At 44.4% G+C, this 23182-nt stretch overlaps 1 protein-coding gene across 3 annotated transcripts in view; it reads left to right on the top strand.

Moving 5' to 3' along the window:
• The window catches only part of LOC143038677 (bridge-like lipid transfer protein family member 3B), a 99221-nt gene that overhangs the window by 46186 nt on the left and 29853 nt on the right, over positions 1–23182 (top strand). For 2 of the 3 annotated variants that reach the window (XM_076208214.1, XM_076208216.1), the window contains 2 exons: positions 12318–12452; positions 20418–20450. In XM_076208214.1, coding sequence (XP_076064329.1) covers positions 12318–12452; positions 20418–20450 — 168 coding nt within the window. The remainder of the gene's footprint in view (positions 1–12317; positions 12453–20417; positions 20451–23182) is intronic. The other variant, XM_076208215.1, reaches the window with a different exon arrangement.

The raw sequence follows: 23182 nt of genomic DNA, 5'->3' as shown, positions 1-23182 counted from the left end.
GAGAAGGCATGCTACGTCGGCGGAGGACGCGGGCAGTTGTCTCCCCCCTCCTAAGCGTAGTAAACGGAAAGGTTGTACAATAGCCGCCCCGAGTCAGTCTCAGGCTAAATTGTCTCCTGTTCCTGCCGAAAGGGGGGCTAGTTTCGACGGGCACGCGCTTTTGGCCCCCGCGAACTACCCCCCGGGTACGAGCTTTTTCCCGGATGCGTCCGCTGGCCCCGCGATGCTACCCGGCAGCTCCACCCCCCCACGGACAAAGGAACCGAGTTCGGAGATTCGGAGCGCGTCAGCCTCTTCTCCTTCTCGGGTGACCCCCAGTCCCACCCCTTCCACCTCTCGTCAGACGAGCCGGGTCATCACCGGAACCCTTTCTATGCCCGGTGGGCAGGAAGCCCGAGGTGTACCCACACGCGCGTTCGTCGTAGGTGACTCAGCTTCGTCCAGAGGAGGCAGTCTCCCCCTGGCGTCTCCCGGACCATCCGCACCCAGGCGGGACCCTCCAAGAGGACATTCCCCGGACCTCCTCCCCACTCTCTGTTCACTCGTCACTACGTTGAAGGAACAGATGGAGGCCCAACGGGAATTTTTCCGCGCTTCTCAAGCGCGGTTCGTGCACCGCACGGAAGCTCGTGAGGAGTCTCTGCCCCCAAGGGCCCCCCTCGACCAGCTTCCACTTGCTCAGCCCCCCCCTGAACCCATCAGTGACGAGGATGGTAGCGTGCGGTTCCTCTCTGCCCGTGCCGACCCCTCCTACGCCGACGACGATGTCCACAGCGCCGTAGGGGGGGGGGGCACGCTCCCTTTCCCCTCCCGTTTCCCAGTCGGAATCCTCGATGGTGGTCCCACCTTCCTTCTCGGACGTCCTCACGAGGGTTCGGAGGGCGAATCGACTGGGCCCCCCGAAAGAAGAGGAAGCCACATTCGAGTCTGACATCTTCATGACGGCCAACTCTCAGAAAGCCCAGCCTACTCCCCTCCACCTTCCATGGAGTACGCAGACGGCGAGAGCCATGGCCCAGGCCTCCGACGCTCTCGCAACAAGGACGACCGAGAAGGCGCGTTGGCTTCCGGTCCCATTGGAACACCAGAAGCGCTTCTACACCCCATCGGGGTCAACCCTCAGAGCAGCCTCGATCCCGGCGAGGTTACCAGAGCTGGTTATGGCGGACGCCGAGTCGCTGCGCAGACGAAACGTCCTCCTCTCCGGCAGGGAAGTCAGCGACCACATTCATTCACTGGCTCTGTTCCTGGCGGTGAACTCCTGGCTAGAACGCCTCCTTGCCTCGGCGAGGGAGTTCTTACCCGAACTACAACCCCAGGAAGAATGCGACCTCCAGGCTTTTTTGGCAAGCGCGAGCAGAGCCCTGAAGCATCAGGCTTCCTGTCTCTCAACGTCCTGGGCCAACTTCGAGTCCCGCAGGAGAGACACCATCCTCGGGGACCCCAGTGACCCCCTCCTCAGGGAGATTTATGCTCCTTTGAGGAGGGCCCCCCTGCTCACCCACACGCTGATTCCCCCGGATGTGGTGGACTCGGCAATCACTAGCACCAACCAGTTGCTACACAACAGAGCCATCGAGAGAACAGCCGTCTCTAGCTCAAGGCCAAGGACCACCCCCCCATCGACCCCTCGGTCCTTTCAGACGCAGAGGCAGCCTTTTCGTCTCCCTAAGCGGGAAGACGGGCCCCCTCCCCATTCGAAGTCCAAAGCCCAGACAGGAAAGCCCCGCCCCTTCCCCAATAGAGAACAGGGGCGCAAACATCATAGAGGCTCTGGACCCCAACGCAGGAAATTCTAGGAACTCGCCTGCCCTCCCGCACAGGATAGGAGGTTGCCTCTCTCTCTACTGGAGAGAATGGGAGGCTGCCGGGGCGGAGGACTGGACCATCCAGGTTATCAAGGCAGGCTATCGTCTTCCTTTTCACACCATCCCCAGCCTCTCCCCCTATCCCATCCAAGTCAGCAACTACCATCCGGACTCGGATCGCGGGCGGGCCCTAGTGGAGGAAATCTCCACTCTGCTCCAGAAAGGAGCACTCGAGGAAGTCTCAACTCCGGACCCGGGGTTCTACTCGAGGCTATTCCTAGTACCAAAGGCTACAGGGGGGTGGAGACCTGTCATCGATCTGTCTCCTCTCAACAAGTTCCTTTCCCTGACGAAGTTCCGGATGGACACCCCAGAGGCCGTGAGGGCGTCTATCAGGGAAGGGGACTTCATGGTGTCCCTGGACCTCCAGGACGCCTATTTCCAAATACCTGTCCATCCCTCATCCCAAAACTTCCTCCGCTTCGTCCACAAGGGCACCACTTTTCAATTCACCTGCCTATGCTTCGGCCTCTCCACAGCACCCCAAGTCTTCACCAGAGTGTTCAAACTCGTCTCAGCGTGGTCCCACTCCAGAGGGATTCGCCTACTCCGTTACCTGGACGATTGGCTGATCCTGGCACACTCCGCCCAGCTATGCCGCGACCACCTGGGGACAGTCCTAGCTTTCATCCGCAAATTGGGCTCCACGGTCAACCAGACGAAGTCAGATTTCATTCCAAGACAGAGAGTCACGTACCTGGGTATGGTTCTGGACTCTTCCCTCATGCAGGCATTCCCAGTAGAGAAGCGAATCCAGAATCTCTCTTCCCTCGTCGTGCAGGCACTATCGACCGGGTTCCTCACGGCCAAACAGTGCCAAGTCCTCCTGGGCCACATGGCCTCCGTCGAGAGGTTAATACCCAGGAGCAGACTGAGAATGCGACCCCTACAGTGTCTCCTCAAGTCCCAGTGGTCCCCGCTAAGGGGAAACACCCGTCAACACATCACCCTTACCGGAGAGGTCAAGCATTCTCTTCTCTGGTGGAAGGACCCGTGCAACCTGCTCGTGGGGATGCCCCTCGGCCCATCTCCCCCCGAAGTTCTCCTCTTCTCCGATGCCTCCAAGGAGGGCTGGGGGACCCACCTCAACGACGATCACGTCAGCGGTTCCTGGTCCACAGTCGAGCGGACAGCCCATATCAACTGGCTAGAATTGAAAGCGGTACTGCTGGCTCTGTCACTTCTCGGGTCAAATCTCGGGGAAAGTTGTGGGCATCATGTCGGACAATTCCTCGGTAGTAGCCTACCTGAACAAGCAGGGGGGCACAGTCTCCCAGGACCTCTGCCATCTCACTATGGAGATACTCCTATTAGCCGAGAACCTCCAAGTGACACTCAGAGCTCGCTACATCCCAGGGAAGAAGAATGTCTGGGCGGACCACCGCAGCAGAAGGAGTCAGGTAATCAGCACGGGTTTCCCCAAAGAAGTGGCAGAAGACATGTCCTCCCCTATTCGCTCTTCCTCAGCTGCCCTTTATCAAGGGAAGTGGAATGCTTTTGCAGAATGGTGCCACTCCCGAGCAATAGCCCCAGAGCAAGCCACCATTCCTCTGATTGCCTCCTTCTTCCACTTCCTCCGGAAGTCCAAGAATATCTCCCTCTCGGCAGTGCAGGGCTATAGGGCAGCTCTTAATCAGGTGTTTTCTCTGAAGGGCATGGATCTAGCCCTGTCTCCAGAAATTTCCATGCTCTTCAGACATTTCAGAAAATCATGCCCCCCCAGGGAGATCACTTCTCCTCCATGGGATGTGGCATTAGTCCTCAACGCTCTGCGGGGCCCCCCTTACGAACCCCTCCGAGATGCTAATTTCAAGGACCTCACCTTGAAGACAGTCTTTCTCTTGGCCCTGGCGTCTTCCAAGAGGGTCGGGGAGTTGCATGCCATCTCTTATCGAGTCGCCCACTCGAAAGGATGGCAAGAGGTCTCCTTCACTTTTCTGCCCCAATTCGTTGCCAAAAACCAGGATCCGGCCAAAGCCGACCCTAGATTCTGGTCCTTTAGTATTCCTTCCTTGGACGACTTTGTAGGGGGCGAACATGCAGAAATGGTCCTATGCCCGGTACGTGCTATCCGGACCTACCTCAAGAGGACGAAGCATCTTAGACCAGACTTGCCAAGACTGTTCGTCTCTACCAGGGGTACACCCAAGCCCGTCACTAAGACTTCCATTTCTTACTGGATCAAGGAAGTCATCCGCAGGGCCTACGCCTCGAGCCCCACGGATTACCCTGGAGCAAAAGCTCATGACCTCAGGGCAATAGGACCCTCCCTAGTCTTCCGAAAGAATCAGTCAGTCAACCAGGTCCTTCAAGCAGGTATATGGAAGTCCCAGACTACGTTCACTTCCTTTTACCTCAAAGATGTCATGTGGGAATCCTTAGGGACCTTCTCTCTAGGCCCCATAGTGGCCGCCCAAGAAGTCCTGAGATAACATACCCCGTACCAATGGCACACAGCCAACCCTGAAGCCTCATCCAAGTTCTGGATCGGCAACCACGGGGATACCTATCTCAAGTCCTTCTCATACTCCTACATTCCCTTACCTCACCGAGGGCTCTCAAGCATTCCAAGGGAATCAGTTCGAGCCTTACAAGGGGTACAAAGTGAGTATGCCCTGTCTGTCTCCACTCTGGGAACAGATCCAGGTGCCCTTCACAGTTTCGGGGAATGTATAAGGGTCTGGTCAACGTAGATCTTAGCACTCTACATTTTCTCCTTACGAGGGTTTCCCAGGCTAGACAAATACTTCCTTCCCCCCTAAGTCCAAGTCTCCTTGGGTAAGGAGTACCGAAGAGTTTGTATTCTTCGGAACAAATGTAATTTTCGCAGGAAAATTAATTTTTCCCTGATACAAACCTGAGGTACTCCTTACCTCTAATGGCCCTCCTCATCCACCCCGCTAGTAGTTCCTTCTCCCTGGCCTGTCAACCCTCGTGACTAATTTCATACCTGGCTCAGACAATGGAGCTTCTACCCTCCTACCCTTGCGGGGGGAGGGGGGGCCCCCCTTGCCCCAGGAGGGCCCCTTACTGAGGATAATGGTTGCCCAGACCCTCGGAGTGAGGTGTTTTCAAGCACACACAGTGTTAGCGGTAGAAACGCGCCGCGTATCCTTGGGTAAGGAGTACCTCAGGTTTGTATCAGGGAAAAATTAATTTTCCTGCGAAAATTACATATTTGAAGGTTGTTCAAGTACTTGTCAATCCTAGTGTTATGTTTGTTATTGAAATTAGTATGTTATTCTATCTGTATACCAGAAGGATGCTTATTGGCCAAGTGGGTTATGGGGTCACTATTTGTGACAGAGGTCGAGGTGATGGGAATTCAAACTGACACTGGCGAGTTAAATCAAAGGCATGGTTCATTAAATACCATGCTACAAAGTCTTCTACAATAGGTACTGTCCTAGCCTCCTGATAGGGAGAAGTTTCATGATGTTAAACTGAATCAATTGACATACCAAAAGGCCCTTTCCCCACACCCAGTCAAGGTGTACACCTAACCTGCTCACATTCCACACCTATCCAACACCCATTTGTTGCCCCCGTTATCTTAGCTTCTTGTGGATAAAAGATCATCCTTATCCCCTGCCAACTGCAAATTATTGATTCCTGAATACATATTTATCTTTGATCATTGATGTGGGCAAAAATTTGTATGACAATTTTACTCTGAGTACAGGTCTCCCATGTCATATGCATTGGTATTTGATATGCAACATACATATAACTCCCCATATGTGTGTTCTATTTACACATGTCCACTTTTATGTGATCTGTTGTTCATCATCATCAATAAGGGGTATAGACCAGAGAGCACAATGCTTTATTCACATGGCCTTGCCAGTCCTTACAGTCTCTCCAAGCAAGCTCCCATGCAGCCACCCACCCTTCCCACTCCAAACAGTTTTCAACAGATTCAGTCAATTTGCCTCCTCCATGAATCCAGTGGGTGTCTCCCTCATCTCTTCCATTGAGGATTCTCTTTTGTGGGGTCAACCCTGTAAGTGGGATCAAAATCAGGTAAATGTGCCTCATACCCATATAACTGGAAGTGAAGTTCATGATTTATGCTGGTAATTGGCCTAGACTGAGTCTTGCAGTACAGTTTCTGGTGTGATACAAAGTCATTCTAGTGATACCCCATGATTCTCCAAAGGCTCTTGGTACCAAAGACATCGAGATAACTCTTCATGTCAGCATTCAATGTCTATGTCTTATTGTCATACCTCAGGAGAGGGAATACAAGTGACTTGAAGATATGTGTCTTAGTCCTTCTGCATAGATATTGACAACACCATATACTCTATTCAGCAATCCAAGTTCAAGTCCTTCCCAGGCCTGAAAATTTCAGCTCTGTTGCACTGCGAGCCAGCACACCAACTCTGGCAGGCAAGGAGTTGGGTGTATTACCTAAATGTAGTACACAGGAAAGGAGGAATGCTCAATGAGTCCCATCTCCTCTCCAATTTTATCAAAGCTAGCATCAAATTCATCTACAGTTCCAACTTAATTTCTATCCTTTATTTGCAATTATCATATTTAGATGAGGTGGAATGGGCGGGGGGATGGGGGTGAGGTAGTATGTGTGAGCAAAATTTGAGGCAGCCCGAAGGGATTTCTCCCCGTCTTCTCCTTTTATGCATGGGGGGACGGAGAGGGTGTGTCACTGATTTAATGAAGCGGCCTTGCTGTGGATGTGCTGTGTCTTGCGACACTGCTTCTGACCCAGGGCAGTGGACAAGGTGCAGGGATGACCCATCATCCAGGAGGTGCTAAGATAAGAGGGAGGGTGGAAGGATGTGGAGTGTATTCAGGGATGGAATGGGGGGAATGATTTTATGCCTTTTCCTTTTTGGCTACCTCCCTTGTAAGGGGGAAAAAGCCTTGGTATATGTATGTATGTATAATTAGATTGGAATTCATGTGTTGTTTGAGCTTGGGGTGTATCGCCTTCTAAGCTATTCCAAGTATTTATACATCTATATACATACATATACCAAGGCTTTTTCCCCCTTACAAGGAAGGTAGCCATTTAAAGATTTCACTCTAAGCACCTCCCTACCTTTTGTCCCTTTCCTCTTTCTCCATCTATCCTCCACTCTCAACTTACCTTCCACCAAAAAATGATCTGATATTCCCCCACCCTCTCCCCTTAGCACATGTACATCCTTAACTCTTCCTATCATAGTCCTATTTACCACTACATAATCCATCAACGCTCTATCTACCACCTTTCCATCCACCACCCTCTCCCATGTGTACTTATGCTTGACTTTCTTCCAAAACACTGTATTTGCTATCATCAACTCTCTTTCTAGACACATTTCCACCATCAACTCTCCACTACGATTCTTTCCTGGAACTCCACATTTCCCAACCACTCCATCAATTGGACCATTTCCTACCCTAGCATTAAGGTCTCCCAGTACTATTACATTGACATTTCTCCCTAAATCCTCTATGCACTCATTTAAATCTATCCAAAAGGACTCCCTTTCTTCTACACTCTTCTCACTCCCAGGCCCATATGCACTTACAAAGACCCACATCTCCTTTCCCAGTTTCACCTTCAGCCACATTATCCTTGAGGAAACCTCCTTCCACTCTACACGTTTACCTATCTCTTCACTTACTAGAATAGCCATCCCTTCCCTCCCTCGCCCTCTCTTCACTCCTGATAACCTCCCACTTACACTCCCAAACTTACACTCACCCTTCCCTTTCAACTTAGTTTCACTCAAAGCCAACACATCCATCTTTCTTCTCACAAACATACTACCTATCTCTTCCCTTTTACTCTCATCTGTACCACATCCACGCACATTAAAAGACCCAAACCTTAGGGTGCTGGTCGGAAAACTCCCAGACCCTCTTATGCCTTTAGTTTTTTGTTTAGGAATGTCCCCTGTGGGGCTACAAGGAGAAGGATGCCTAATCCCACTCCCCATCCCTTTCTTCTCGCCTCTTATGATCCAAGTGGAAATACTTGGTGGTGGTATTCTTTTCCCCCACCACAGGGGGAAAACTGTATTACTTCTCATCCTTTAGACATTTGGTCATAATTTGTTCCCAAGACCTCTTGAAGCCCTCCCATCGTATATCAAGAGATATCTTCTGTCAATGCAGTTATTTCCCTTTAGCGACCTGAATACTGTCATCATATTACCTCTTTTCTCTTTGATCTTTCAAAGTTGGCAGACCCAGTCCTTTTAGTCTCTTCTCGTATGGCTTATCTGGCAGGCTGGGGACCTGTTTGGTTGTTGCCCTTTGATTTCTCTCAACCTTGCTAATATCCTTCACTCTGTGTGGGAACCATACTACTGATGCATATTGCAGTCTTGGACAGATCAGGGTTTTGATGAGTTTATTCATCATCTCTTCATCCATATAGTGAAATGCCAATTTAAATTTCAGCAGTAGTCCGTACATCTATCCCACAATCCTACTGATATATCTGTCAGGTTATAAGTTGTCTTTTATCAAGACTCCCAAATCTTTTTCCTCTTTTGCTTTTGTAATGGGTTCACTTCCCAAAGGAATAGTGTAAGATGGTCTTTTACCACTATTGTCCATTTCCAGTACTTTGTATTTTTTGGTATTGAACTTCATTTCCCAATCTTGGGTCCATGCAAAAATAGTGTCAAGATCTTTTTGCAATACTCTTCCATCCTCCTTGTTTTTCGCTATTCTCATGATTTTTGTGTCATTCACATACATACATACATACATATACCAAGGCTTTTTCCCCCTTCCAAGGGAGGTAGCCAAAAAGGGAAAGGCATAAAAACACTCCCACCCATTTCATCCCTAAATACACTCCACACCCCTCCCACCCTTCCTCTCATCTGAGCACCTCCTGGATGACGGGTCATCCCTGCACCCTGCCCACCGCCCTGGGTCAGAAGCAGTGTCGCAAGACACAGTACATCCACAGCGAGGCCGCTTCATTTAATCGGCGACCCCCCCTCTCCGTCCCCCTTTGCATATAAGGCGAGGACGGGGAGAAATCCCTTCGGGCTGCGTCAAAATTTACTCACACATACTACCCCACCCCCCACTTCCCCACCCATTCCTCCTCATGCAGTCACAACATCATCCATATACAACCATTCTCCACTCACCTCTGTCTTCCGTCCTCTCCCTTCCTTCCTCAACAGACATTCCCCTCTTCCCCAAAGCCCCCTTCACCCCATCCATCCACCTCATCCTAGGACGTCCCCTCATGTTCACTCCCTCCACATCTGCCTTCCATACCTCTTTTACTAGTCTTTCTTCACTCATTCTTTCCATGTGTCCAAACCATCCTAATATTCTTTCATCAACCCTATCTCCCAAATCCTTTTTCACCCCTGTTCTCCTCCTCACCTCCTCATTTCTCACTCTTATCTAGCCTAGTAACCCCCACCATACTTCTCAGACACCTCATCTCAAACACATTCACAAAGACAAGAAATGTGATTGGTGCAAACACTGAATCTTATGGAACTCTGATTGTTACTACTCTCCATCTTGACTTCTTATCCTTTACTAATGTCCTTGTGTATCTTTCCTCCAAAAAAATCTCTCATCCATTCTAGTAGTTTGCCACTCAGTCCTCCAACATACTCCAATTTCTACATAAGTTGACTGTAAGGTACTTTATCAAAGGCCCTTTCTAGATTGAAGTACACACAGTCCACCCACCCTTCTCTCTCTTTCATCACATCAATCACTCAAGTAAAAGCTTAAATGGTTTGACATACAGAACCTTCCAGATCTAAAGACAAACTGACTATCTGTCAGAATGTTCATCTCTTCAAGATATTTGGTCCATTGATCTTTCATAATCCTTTCACATAATTTCACTATTGTGCTAGTTAGTGATACTGGCATATAATTTAGTGGTGTTTCCTTATTGTCCTTTTCCAATCAAGCAGCACAATGTATTCTTTAACCTCTCCGATATGATGATGCCTACGTAGACATCAAGAGGCGTGAGTGGGTGTACAAGGATGCTGGTGTCAGCATCTTGATTACATTTATTATGTAGTTGTAGCTGAGTGACCCAAATTCTGTGAACTGGTTTGATCGTGTTTTCTGTGTTTATTATTACTCAGAGCGAAAGAGAAAGAGTATTACAGTAGTGACTTTATATTTCATAATGCGAGTAGTGTGATGCATCGTACATTAGGCACTTGATGCTGCACACGAGAATTTGACTCGTATTGAAGAGGTTAAGTATCCAGTTTGAGTTCCCGTCAGGTCCTTAAGCTCTTGTCACATCCATGCACTGAATGGCCTACCAACTCCAGCACTTGGCCTTCAAGCCAAAAATTTCATAAATTAATCAATCTTGTCACATCCAATGATCCCAAGGTTTTTGCTCCCCTTGCTTTCCTCCAGAAAATTGCTCCCTTTTGTGAAGAGCAATTGGAAACTTTTGTTCATTGTTTTTGTTTGTGTGTGTGTAAGCACACAGCATTACCCATAAATCAATCCATATATGAGCTCTCATCCAGGAGGATAACAGCTGTCAATTATGAATCCAATATGTGATCAAAGACCATGATGAATCACACATCTTGTAGACAATAGAGATTATGAGAACAAATTAAGAAAGATCATATATTTAAAGGATGTGAATTAATACCGTTTTCTATATAGATGCATGAATACTATGAGTAGCTTAGAAGGTGTAGTCCAAGCTATAAAAATATATGAATTCAAATCTAAATATGATAATTTGAAATTAAAGATGTAGAGTAAATTGGAACCACAACAACAGTTGGAACCATACATGAATTTGAAGTTAGGGATGACAATTTGGCAAGATGATGGAACCCCACAATTATTGCTCCTTTCCTGCATACTACAGTTAGGTCAATAAATTCACATTGGCACAAACACAGTTAATATGGCTCAGCCTGTACTGTTGACTGTACAGTGTAATTGTTATACAACTTAGAATATAGCAAAATCCTGTATTAACTCTTATTTAATTGGATTTAATGGACCCTTATGTGTCAGCAGTGCATGCACACACATGCATAAACTCTATTACTCATGATGTCCACATAATGCTATTTATCAAGAAATCAACTAAAAAGATGGAATTTTTTCCATTCTTGGAACCTAACCTCCCTTATTACCATTGTTCTCTGTGTAGAAATTGCAATTATTAATGCAGTTTTCATTTATACAAAGTTTTTAGGATCATATTGTGTTAACAGAGAGTTACCTGTATGTATATGATTGCTCTGTATTAATACCTTTGTAATGCTGTGCATTTAGCCTCTCAATTTTTCTAATCATGCAGGCTAACCAGATGGTTATTTCCAGCTTTTTTTAAGATGACCCAAGTCATTCAAAACAAAAAAAGTTGAAGGTATTTCACCAACGAAGTCGGTGAAAGAGGGACCAACAACAGGTATATGCAAAATGGATATCAGAATCATCTCTGCAGCCCATCTTCAGAGTCTGTCAACACCCTCGCCCCTATCAGGAAGTGCAGCCCTGAGGAATAACACTGTATCTGGTCCAGGCCCAATGTGTCTCTATCAACTTCAACTGTATTTCTATTACCTTTTCACCTAAGACATACATATACCAACATCTTTTTCCCCCTTACAAGGGAGGTAGCCAAAAACAAAGGCACAAAATCCACTCCCACCCATTCCACCCCTACCCATTCCACCCCCACACACTTACTCCCATTCACTCCCCTCCCTCCTTCTTATCTTGGCTCTTCCTGGATGACAGGTCATCCTTACATCTCTCCCACCACCCTGGGTCAGAAGAAGTGTAGCAAGACAAAGCACATCCACAGCAAGGCTGCATCATTTAATCGGCGGCCCCCCCTCTCCATCCCCTTGTTCAGAAAAATAGAAGACCAGGAGAAATCCCTTCAGGCTGCATCAAAATATCATTCACACCTACTCCCTCACCCCTATTCTCCACCCACTCCCATGGATCACAGCTTTCCTCTTAAGAGCTGAAAAAAATGTGATTTGTCCCTTCCACCTGTCATTATAACCTAGTGACATAGAAACAGTCAACACAGTAATCCAAATTTTCTTCTTAGAAAGAGCTATGGAGATACTCATGGACCATTACCAGTTGATGTAGGGCTGCAGGTTTTAGAAGTAAAAGATGAGGAGAGCCAAACCTGGTAGTGAACTTTGAAATCTCATAATGATTTCAAAGAAAGAACAGTGGGATAGAATGTGTGTTTCTGAAAATGAGTCAATCAATCAGTCCATTTGTCCTGGTCTCTCTAGAATACCCGAAAATATCAAGTTTTGTATTATGTGACTTGCTCCATTTATTAGGTTATGCAGGTAATATGTATTTATTGCAAAGAAAAAATATTGTAAAAACTTTTTTTCAACTCTTCTTGCAATGTATGTTTTAATTCATATCTATACTTGACTAGGTTTTTAATGTCTTTATTATACTTTGCACTCCAAGATATCTGTGGTCACCTTCAAGTTGGGACGTATACAGTTTGTCCAGCAATCACGAGGTTTCACTTCAATTATCAAACTACAAGCAGGACACATGGTTTGTGAAGAATGCACTTCCATGGCCTTTGATGAATTCCAGGTGAGTGCATTGTGATATCCAGCAACTTCAAACTCAACAGGTCTTAGACTATATGCCCATGGAATGCTGGATCTCAGGTGTTTCTGTGGTATTTTAACTTATACATTGTAGCTGGAGAGCTTATTTGTGTTTTTACTATTTATCTTTTGAGCATGAGGTACAATACTTTCTTTGTAATGCCATCTTTTTTCATAAAAATTTTTCTTGATGCTCAAAGGAAATTTTTTTGACAGTAGAACTTCACATGTTGCCACTTTTTTTTATCATAATTGTACATTAGCCTTTTGTTTTGGTTCTTGAACATATGACAAATATGTTGTTTTTATTAACTTGTTTATTTTTATTTATGTATTTGTTTATTTATTATTCCATACATATACCAAGGTTTTTTTCCCCTTTACAAGGTAGGTAGCCAAAAATCAAAAGGCATAATTCCTCTCCCACCCATTTCACCCCCATTCACCACCCCCACCCTCCTTCCTTCTCATCTTGGCTCTTCCTGGATGATGGGTAATCCCTGTATCTCACTCATTGCCCAGAAGCATTGCATCAAGACACAGCTCATATACAGGAAGGCCTCTTCATTTAATCAGTGGTCCCCTCATCTCCGTCCCTTCATGCAGTAACATTGAAGATGGGGAGAAATCCTTTTATTGTGCACTGCATGGGATAGAGACATGGAGCATAAAAGGAAGAGTTTAAATGTGTTTGAGATGAAATGTTTGAGAAGAATGGTAGGGGTTACAAGGTTGGATAGAGTGAGAAATGAGGAGGTGAGGAGGAGAGCATGGGTGGAAAAGGAGAAGGAAGATAGGGTTGATGAAAGAGTATTAGGATGGTTTGGACACATGGAAAGAATGAGTGAAGAAAGATAAGTAAAAAGTGTGGAAGACAGAGGTGGATGGAGTGAACATGAGGGGATGACCAAGGATGAAATGGATGGATGGGGTAAAATGGCCATTGAGCAGGAGGGAGTGGTTATGTGTGAATAACATTTTGACACAGCCGGAAGGGATTTCTCCCAATCTTCAATGTTACTGACAAGGGGACGGAGATGTGCTGTGTCTTGCTGCATTGGTTCTGACCCAGGGCAATGTGCAAGATACAGGAATGACCCATCATCCAGAAAGAGCCAAGATGAGATGGAGGGAGGGAGGAGGTGGTGAATTGGGGTGGAATGGGTATGAATGGAATTATGCCTTTTGACTGGCTATTTCCCATGTAAGGGGAAAAAAGCCCTTGGTATATGTATTTATGTTTTGTTTTATTGTTTGATTTGTGCATAGATTTTTTATATATAGTATGGTAAAGATTTAGATTTAGCAGCAAACCTAGGTTTTTGTTCATAACAGAAACTTTCATTCCCATTTTTGTATTGAAAAAATAATTAAGCTCTGTTAGGTGATAAAGTGTAATGTTTAATATGCTAAATTCAAAACAGTTTTTATGCATTTTCATTCATACATACTGTGAGGCAGTAGCCCTCTATCCCATGATTTTGTCAATCTGCAAGAGGTCCCTTGGGGATCCACCTGCTTCCGCCTGACTGCATCAGGTCGAACAAAGCTTCCTAGAGGAATACACATGCAGTACCCAGCCCCATCTACATTCTATTCTCATTAGGTCACCAGCCTAAGAATGGACTCTGTCGATCCCACAATGACCAAGAACACCTACACCTCAGCTGTCTGCATTGGGACAGACAGTGGTTCTTTGAAGAATGATGCAGTACTAACCATACATTCCATCTTGGTTAGATCTGCAGCCTGAGAAATGATTGCATCTGGCTTCTGAGGCATTGACACTTTTCCCTCACACCAATTAAAAGCACAGGAATATAAGCTTGACATGTATATATCTGGCCCAGGTATATAAGCTGGACAGAATTGGTGAAGACTCAGATCACCTCGGAGCATCATGCTGCAAGCCTAGCTCACTGCCTTCGTTCCCGTCTCCTCCTCCCCTCTCTCGTACTGGCAGATCACTTTGGGACATGACTTGAAACACATAGTCGCCATCTCCCCCTCCCCCCTCCACCCCTCTTGCAATTAGAGTGAGCCATATTATCATATTGGCACCCAGCTTATATACATATACCAAAGGCTTTTTTCACCCTTATAAGGGAGGTAGCCAAAAAACAAAGGCATAAAAACCACTCCCATTCCATCCCTATCATACTCCACTCTCCTCCACCCTCTTCCCTCCCTCTTCGTGCCCAACTTTCAACTTGGATAAATTCTATTTTCACTACCTGTGTTTACCTTCCAGCCAAGATCCTGACATTGGCCCCAAGTTGGGTGCCAATATTAGGATTTTAGCTGGAAGGCAAATACTGCATTGGTGAACAGGTTTTTATTTAGAATTGAAGTTGGGCGCCAATGGTAATATGGCTTGCTCTAGTTGTGAGAAGGGTGGGGAGATGGCAAGGAAGGTGACAACTGCACATTTCAAGTCATGTGCCAAGGTGGTCTGCTAGCAGGGGAGGGGGAAAGAGGTGATGGAGGCAGTGAGCTAGGTTCACAGTGTGATGCTCCAAGGCAGTCTAAGTCTTCGGTGATTTCGTCCAGCTTTTATATTGGCGTGAGGGCAGTGTCGATGCCTGGGAAGTCAGATGCAACATGATCTCAAGCCACTGATATAACCAGGATGGAATGTGTGGCTGGTACTACACATGCATTCTTCAAAGAACCGTTGTCCATTGCAACATAGCTGGCTGAGGTACAGGTGTTCATCATTGGACCTGACAAGGTCTGTTCTTAGACTGGTGACCTAGCAAGAATGAAATGTAGATCTACCCAGGTACTGCATGTGCATTTCCTCAAAGAACTGCTTGTGTGACTCATGACAGGTGAGGCATGTGATTCCCTTGGAACATATGTACATACCAAAGACCCCTTATAAGAAGGGTGGATAATTCAAAACACACACCTAATTCATACACAATTAAAACCCATTTAACATCCCTCCCATCTCATCTCCATGTGGAGAAAGGGTCATCCCTGTCCTCTGTTATGCCATTCAAGTCAAGGGTAACACTGCAAGGTTTAGCTCTTCCACAGGAGGGTCCAACAGAGAGCTGGTTTACCCCCACTGCTTCATGTGGCAACCCCTCTCCTTGTCTATCCAAAATTTATTGTGGAGCAGATGAGAAGAACATCAGTTTGTACTTTCTCTTCCCTGCTTGACTGACATTCTCAGTATATCCAAAGCTCCCTTCAACCTCATCAAGCCATCTCGTGTATTCTTTCATCAAAGGAATCCTGATGAACACCTCATTTATGATCACATGACACTTGAAAAAGTTCATTTATATTTCCTACATACATGTGTCCATCTAAACCTTCGCAGTTATTTGTACCATTTAAGCACAGTAGTATAGTGTACAGATGATGTATGTAAAGGTTCAAATGAGTGGTATTAACTGAGGTAAAAGTGTTTCAAAGAATGAAGTTTAGGTGTGAATAGGGAGAAGAACTAGTAATAATGATTGGAGAACTGAGGAGAAATGAGGTGGCAGGGGAATATGAAAGAGATACATATAAATTGGATGGATGGAAAATCACAGAAATAGGTAAAAGAAAAGTAGAAGTTAATGTGATTGTGAAAGAGGATTTATGTGGTATGAAAGAAGTTGGAGCAGATAGGTGAGAAATTAACTGGTGGATAGAACTGAAACAGGGGTACTCCCCCAGGTAGGCGTAGCTCCTCCTTGGGGATCGGTGCCATCTGCGTAGAGCTGATGGCCAGGGGTGGTTGCTGCTGATTGGCCCCCAACTCTTGGGGTTGGGGGATGGTCCCACAACGTAGACGTTGCAGCTCCAGGACTTAACGCACCTAGACTTAACGCACTTAAGTCAATCACTGGAACAACATTTGGACAAAACAAAGAAACTAATATAACAATATACAAACAATGCATACGCTCAGTGATGAATTATGCGAGTCCTGCATGGGCTCCTAATCTCAGTGAGACACACCACAACACCCTTCAAATCATACAAAACAAAGCCCTAAAAACAATTACAGGCTGCACAAATACAACACCTACAGACCATTTACACCATGAAACAAAAGTCCTCAAAGTCAAGGACCACCTCGACATGAGAGGCACACAAACACTTGCTGCAGCCACCACAAACACATCACACCCGCTACACTACATAGCAGAACACCCACACACACACCAAGAAACATTAAAACTACACCCAAAGACCTTTATTACGCACAGATACTCTCTTCTCTTCCTCCACAACCACCAAATACCAGCCTCCGGAAACATATTCATAATCATATCACTCACCGCTCCATTAACACACTGAAAGACAACACACTGCTGCATGCCAGACCCCCTGATATCCACCCTTCTGAATCCTCTCTCCCACGAAAGGACAGAGTCCACTTGGCCAGACTGCGATGCGGTCACCACCCAGCACTTCTAAGCTACCAGAAGAGGCTGGACGACCGTGTTGTGAACAGCTGCCCAGGATGTAACACTTCACCCCATACCATACAACACATAATGGAAGACTGCATTATACACAATCATGCACGCAAACAACACAACATACACTCTATAAAGGACTTGTGGGAAAACCCAGTTTCGGCTGTGGCCTTCCTTGGGGAGACGGGACTGCTCGGACAGACAGTCTAGGGAACGACAACAACAACAACTGAAACAGGGGTAAAGTTATGAAATATGACGGCTAGGACATGAAAGAAAAGCCCAAGCTGAGGTGGCTTCATTGTGGTAGGAGAATGGATGAGATTAGATACCCTGGAAAGAGTTATGAATATTTTCTATCAGGAGAGGGTGCAAGGGGGTAAACCAAAGAAAATGTGGGTAGATAGTGCTAATGAAGCTTTAGGCATGTACCGTATTTTTTGGACCATAAGGCGCGGGCAAAATCCTTAAAATCGGCCAAAATCAGGTGGTGCGCCTTATCGTGAGGTGTGCCTTATGTGTGGCTTCAGTGCAAAAAAAATGCCTCAGACAGTGACAAATTTTTTTGACATGTTTCGTAGCTAGCCTGCCGACGGCGACAGTGCATAGGCCCAGCAAAAGTTACAACCAAGTTATAACCAAGATGCATGTATCTTGACAAGAAAATTGCGAAAACTTCGACAGTTTTCGAGCCCATGCCACCGCATTCATTCACGGTATCATGGCTATGATATGATAGCGTCCACAACACAGACAGCCATTTTGCATTGGTCTAGTCTCGCTCCACTCAGACTGTAGTCATTTAGGTATTTTTTTTGTTTAGTTTCGACCATGGGCGCAATATGGCAATATAAAATTAATTATTAATTTTGTCAATTAAATGTATCAACGTAATATGCAATTTTGTAGGCGGAAATGAAAATAAAAAATACCTTGCTACAAGCAAATATGCTAATGAACGAAGTCGGTAGCATAGAATCGGGATGCCAACGTCTCATGACGACGACAACAAGGACGAGCCGGATGGCATTTAATTTGCAGGTAATGATTTATTAAACACAGGTTAGACGAATTTATCACCCTTTCATTTCTTCGACGTCGGCATCTATCATAACAAACATGGCGTACCATTCGTCCAACACGACTTCGTTACTTACGACATCAGTTTTCTCACCTTTTTTTTTATTTCCGCTCACAAAATTGCATATTACGTTGATACATTATAATTTACAAAAAATTAATAATTAATTTTCTATTGCTATATTGTGCCCATGGTCGAAACTAAAAATTACCTTCATTTGTAATCTTGTGTTTTTAAGTGCATAGAGAATTCTGGGAATAAAACTGCTAATGTTGGTTTTATTCCCCACAATTCCCGTAACGTGTTTATGTTGTTTTTTACGGGTATTGGCAGGGCAGACCGTCCATGGAGGTGGTCTGATTTCACTGACCAAAATAAAAAATACATATATAATTTATTTTTCTAATTTTGCTAAATCCCAACCGATTTTTCTCATGCACTCACATATGCATGATTATCCGGTGATGAGACCAGGTGCGCCTTATGTAAGGACGGGAAATAGCGAATTACGGGTGCACCTTATGGTACAAAGCGCCTTATGGTCCGAAAAATACGGTAATCAAAATATTGAACAAGTTATGACCTGTTCCATGACAGGGATTCAGTGAGGATGAATGAGCTCTGCTATTGGAAAAGAAATGTGCAGTTTTCATGCAGTATAAAGTAGAAGGAGTAAAAGAGAGGAATGAGATGTGACTGAAAGGACTGGGTATTTTTCTCGCATGCCTAGCTCATTATCTGTGCAAGAAATGACATACATACATATACCAAGGGCTCTTTCCCACTTACCATGAAGGTAGCCAAAGTCAAAAGGCATAATTCCACTCCCATCCACCACCCCTCCTTCCCTCCCTCTCATCTTGGCTCCTCATGGATGACGGGTCATCCCTGCATCTCGCCTGTCACCCTGGGTCAGAAACAATAGAGCAAGGCCACTTCATTTAATTGGTGACCCCTGCCCCTCTCCATACCCTCATGCAGAAACATTGAAGATGGGAAGAAATCCCTATGGGCTGTGTTAAAATATCATTCACACGTAACCACTTCCCTCCATTCATTACAGTATTATCTATACACAGCCATTCTCCACTCACCCCTATCTTCTGCCTTCTCCCTTCTTTCCTCAACAGACAACCCCATGATGCTCAATGCCCCTTTCACCTCATCCATCCATTTCATCCTCAGTTGCCCCCTCATGTTCACTCCATCCACCTCTGCCTTCCACATTTCTTATACTAATCTTTCTTCACTCATTCTTTCCATGTGTCCAAACCATCCCAATACTCTTTCATCAACCCTATCTCTCATCTCCTTTTCCAACCCCTTTCTCCATCTCACCACCTCATTTCTCACTCTACCCAACCTTGTAAACCGTCAGACATTTCATCTCGAACACATTTAAACTCCTCCTCTCTTATGTTCTGTGTCTCTGCCCCACATTGCTGTTGGCACAATCACCCCTTCATACAATCTCCTCATAGCATCTATTCCCAAATGTCTGTCTCATTACATAAAGGTTGAGATTTTTGTTTATATTGAAAAAGAAAGGAAAAAAATTCTTCCACTCTAATCCTATTTGGGATTCCAGATGAATGCTATTACAAATTATTTTCATATGTTTATTTGTTTTTCTCTTTTGCATTGAATTAGTTGGGCTTTATTTTATTGATATTATTTTTTAACATGTATTTGTCTTTTCTTTTTGTGTTTTCCACATTGGGAGAATTTGACAAAATAGATAATCTGATAACACAGCATACACCTGGGCAGCATCATATTGGCTGTATAATGGGGTTCTACTGGACATTCTTTTTAGGAATAGATAATTGACAACCATTTTTTAAATTAATACAACCATAACATTTCCTTTTTCCTTTTGTCAGTGTGCTTCTTCTATGTTGTAAATCCGACTTTTATATGTTTGCAGTGGACCTTTTTACAGTTATCTTACTTTTCCTCCTTTACTAAGCAGGTATATGTTTTTCCAAGAAATGCATGGTTTGATTAATGTGTATGTGTATCCAGGAAATCTGAGTAACAGTAAATGAAATAAGAGGAATATTGTTCTTTTGTTATGAAGTTTAGGAACATTAGTGATTTTATAACTATAATTGTATACAGAACTCAGTTAATTTCATTCACAGGAAAAATTGAAATTTTGTGCTTGGTTTCAAGTTACTGTTAAATGAATCTCATTTGATAAATGATAATGACTGTTTAGTAGAAATGTGTTAGGAAAAACTTATCAAATCATTTAATGTGGGTATATTGTATGTCATATTTGTGATGATTGTTTTACTAACTATTTTGGATATTTGCTTTATGTATATACACAAATTTGCTAACATTTTCAAACATTTAAATTAGAGGTTAGCATTCTTCTCTGGTAGCTTTAGTTTACACTACGGAATTGACAAAATTCATCTTTCCACCTTAACCGAAGCGCAAGAGCCGAGAAAAGAGTGTGCGCCTCAAGGTAAACTGTTGTTTGTCCACCCTAAAGCTGCATCATTGCTCGCTTGCCTAGACCCCCTTCCCAGTATGTGTGAGGCATACCCAAATTTCCTTTTAGGCACTCCCACACACTCAAGACAGCCTTTGGGCTGGTTGAAGAAAGCCGTGTAGAGAAGTGATTGCAAGCAAATATTGGTTTGTAGTTTACATGTGGTAGCACACATTTGCTTCATCACTCTTGCATGTCTTGTTTCGACCTGTAGTTTGGCTTTGCGTGCATGGTAGATTACAGTCAAACTTGGTAAATAAATAGTTAATGCTGCTGCAGTAATATTAGATGCAAAGTCCAGTTTAATGTTACCTGGGCAAGAGTGTACTGCAGTTGTAATTTTTTTTTTTTATATGTATAATATACATATACATATGTGTGTATATATATATATATATATATATATATATGTATGTATATATATATATGTATGTATATATTCTATAAGTGGAAAACATTTTACTGTGAAATATATGTTAGATTCAAATTAGTGTATTACAAAAAAAATTAAGGTGCAACCACACTTTTGATCTGTATATGGTTATGCACTCAAACTTCTAGATATGCATTCATTCATTATTGTCATATATGATTATCAAAGCCCCTTTTATGAAACAATATTTCCATTGTTCCTAAGAAGTAGATCTGGACTTGGGTAAGACTTTTGTTTTAAGACCATGTGTCCTTACTAACTTCATGCATTAGGGCTGCAGTTTGAACTATTTCCTGTGGCGGGTCACTTGTGAAGATGGTTGCTCTAATCCATTCAGACATCATAATTCCCCTCATATAAATAAGTTAATTTTTTCATCTCATGCTGATCTTCTCATGCCGATTTCTTCCATTGACAAAAGCCCTAAAGTCTTTTAAGACTCACTTTGGATGTGCACTTCTTTCAGTCCACTTGTTAAAGACCTTGCAGTGAAAATTAACAAGAAATTAAACATACAAAGATCAGCAGCAAATACAGGTTTTGGCTAGCAGAAAGAAACTGTAACCACATTGTACAAACAGCTTACAAAAACAACTTTCACCACACCTCCAGAGCATGATTTCCTGTAATTAAGGAAACAGGCACCCAATAATGAATCATGGCACCCAATAATGAATCATTCTGTTGCCCCAGGTTTCTTTTGTAGGAGACTCGTGGGTCCTAGACACCCTGCAAACTATACATGATTTTAAGAATAAACTGGATGTGGAGAGATACAAAAAGGGGTCACTACAAGCATAGCTCTTGTCCCGTGAAATACAATTAGGTAAATATAATTGAAATGATAATAGGACACACTAAAATCATGTCAATAGAACATTTACACTTATACATGTACCAAAAAGCCCTTTCTCACTTGTAGAGGGAGTGGCCAAGCCAAAATATATACCTACCCTTCACCCGTCCCACACCCATCCAAAAACCCATTTGTTGTCCCTTCCATCTTAGCTCTGTATGGATTTAGGGTCATCTCTGTTCCCTGCCCAGTGCTTGAGTGACTGGAAATGCAGCAAAACTTAGCACCTCCACAGTAGGGCCCAACAACCAAAGCTGGTTTACCCCAACATCCCATCCACTCAAGAATTTACAGAACAGACAAAAAGAAATTTCTTTAGGCTACTTTAATCTCTCATCTATTCACAACCACTCTCCAGTCACACCTGTCTCTTGCCCTTTCCTTCTTTGCTCCTCAGATATTCTTCTTGCATCCACTACTTCTTTCATTCTGTTCATCCACCTTGTTCTCATTCCTGTCTGCAAGTTTACTCCATCTGCCTCTACCTTCCACACACACTTTTTGGTAGTCTTTCTTCATACATCCTTAAAAGAAAAGAAAAGAATGCATACATACATGTACCAAGGGCTTTTTCTCCCTTACAAGGGAGGTAGCCAAAGTCAAAAGGCATAATTCCATTCCCACCCATTTTATCCCCACATACTCCACTTCCATTCACCACCCCTCTCTCCTACTTTTCTTGGTTGCTTGGTTGCTGATTTTATTTTATTTATTTTTATTATTATTTATTTATTTATTTTTGTATATGTAATATAGGGTGTTTTGGATAGATTTGACACTTCAGAAAGGGAAGAAAATGTCATACCTTGGCCAAAAATTGATGCATTCTCAAAATTCAAAGTGCATCTCTTAGAGGATCTTTTGCCAAATACAGCTCACTCAAAGAAGCTGCCTTAAGCCTCCATAACCTCCAGGCAGGACCTGAACCTGCAGCACGCGGCCTTCATGGTGTTCTTCGAGAGACACCTGAACACCAGTTTGCTCCTGGCAATCAGCTCATCCTTGGTGTTGCAGGTGGTACAATTGGTGTCTTTTTCAACTGTGCCCCACACATAATAGTCCATGGGGTTGCAACCAGCGAGTTGGGGGGCAGATGTTGGGACTAGTGAAGTCATAGAAGTTCTCAGACAGCCACTTCTGGGTTTTCCCAGAGGTGTGACATGGACCTGAGTCCTGCTGCCACACGTATGATCTTTCCACAGCCACCCTCTCCACCCAGCACTTGACAACAGTGGATAGCAACTTGATATAGCCATCTGAAGTGAGTATGAGTCCCTCTTCAAAGATGTGGGGCAGCATGACATGGCCTTCACTGGAAACGCACCCAAAAACCATAACAGTTTGAGGGAACTTGGTCTTCATGAAGTGCGGAAGTTTCTGCAGACTGTAGGTTAGCCACCTGTTGTTTTGCACATT

Source organism: Oratosquilla oratoria, chromosome 24, assembly GCF_046742065.1.
Source record: "Oratosquilla oratoria isolate Oo_2021 chromosome 24, ASM4674206v1, whole genome shotgun sequence".
Taxonomy (NCBI): domain Eukaryota; kingdom Metazoa; phylum Arthropoda; class Malacostraca; order Stomatopoda; family Squillidae; genus Oratosquilla; species Oratosquilla oratoria.
The sequence above is the reverse complement of the archived record's forward strand: the minus strand, read 5'-3'. Positions and strand labels throughout refer to the sequence as shown.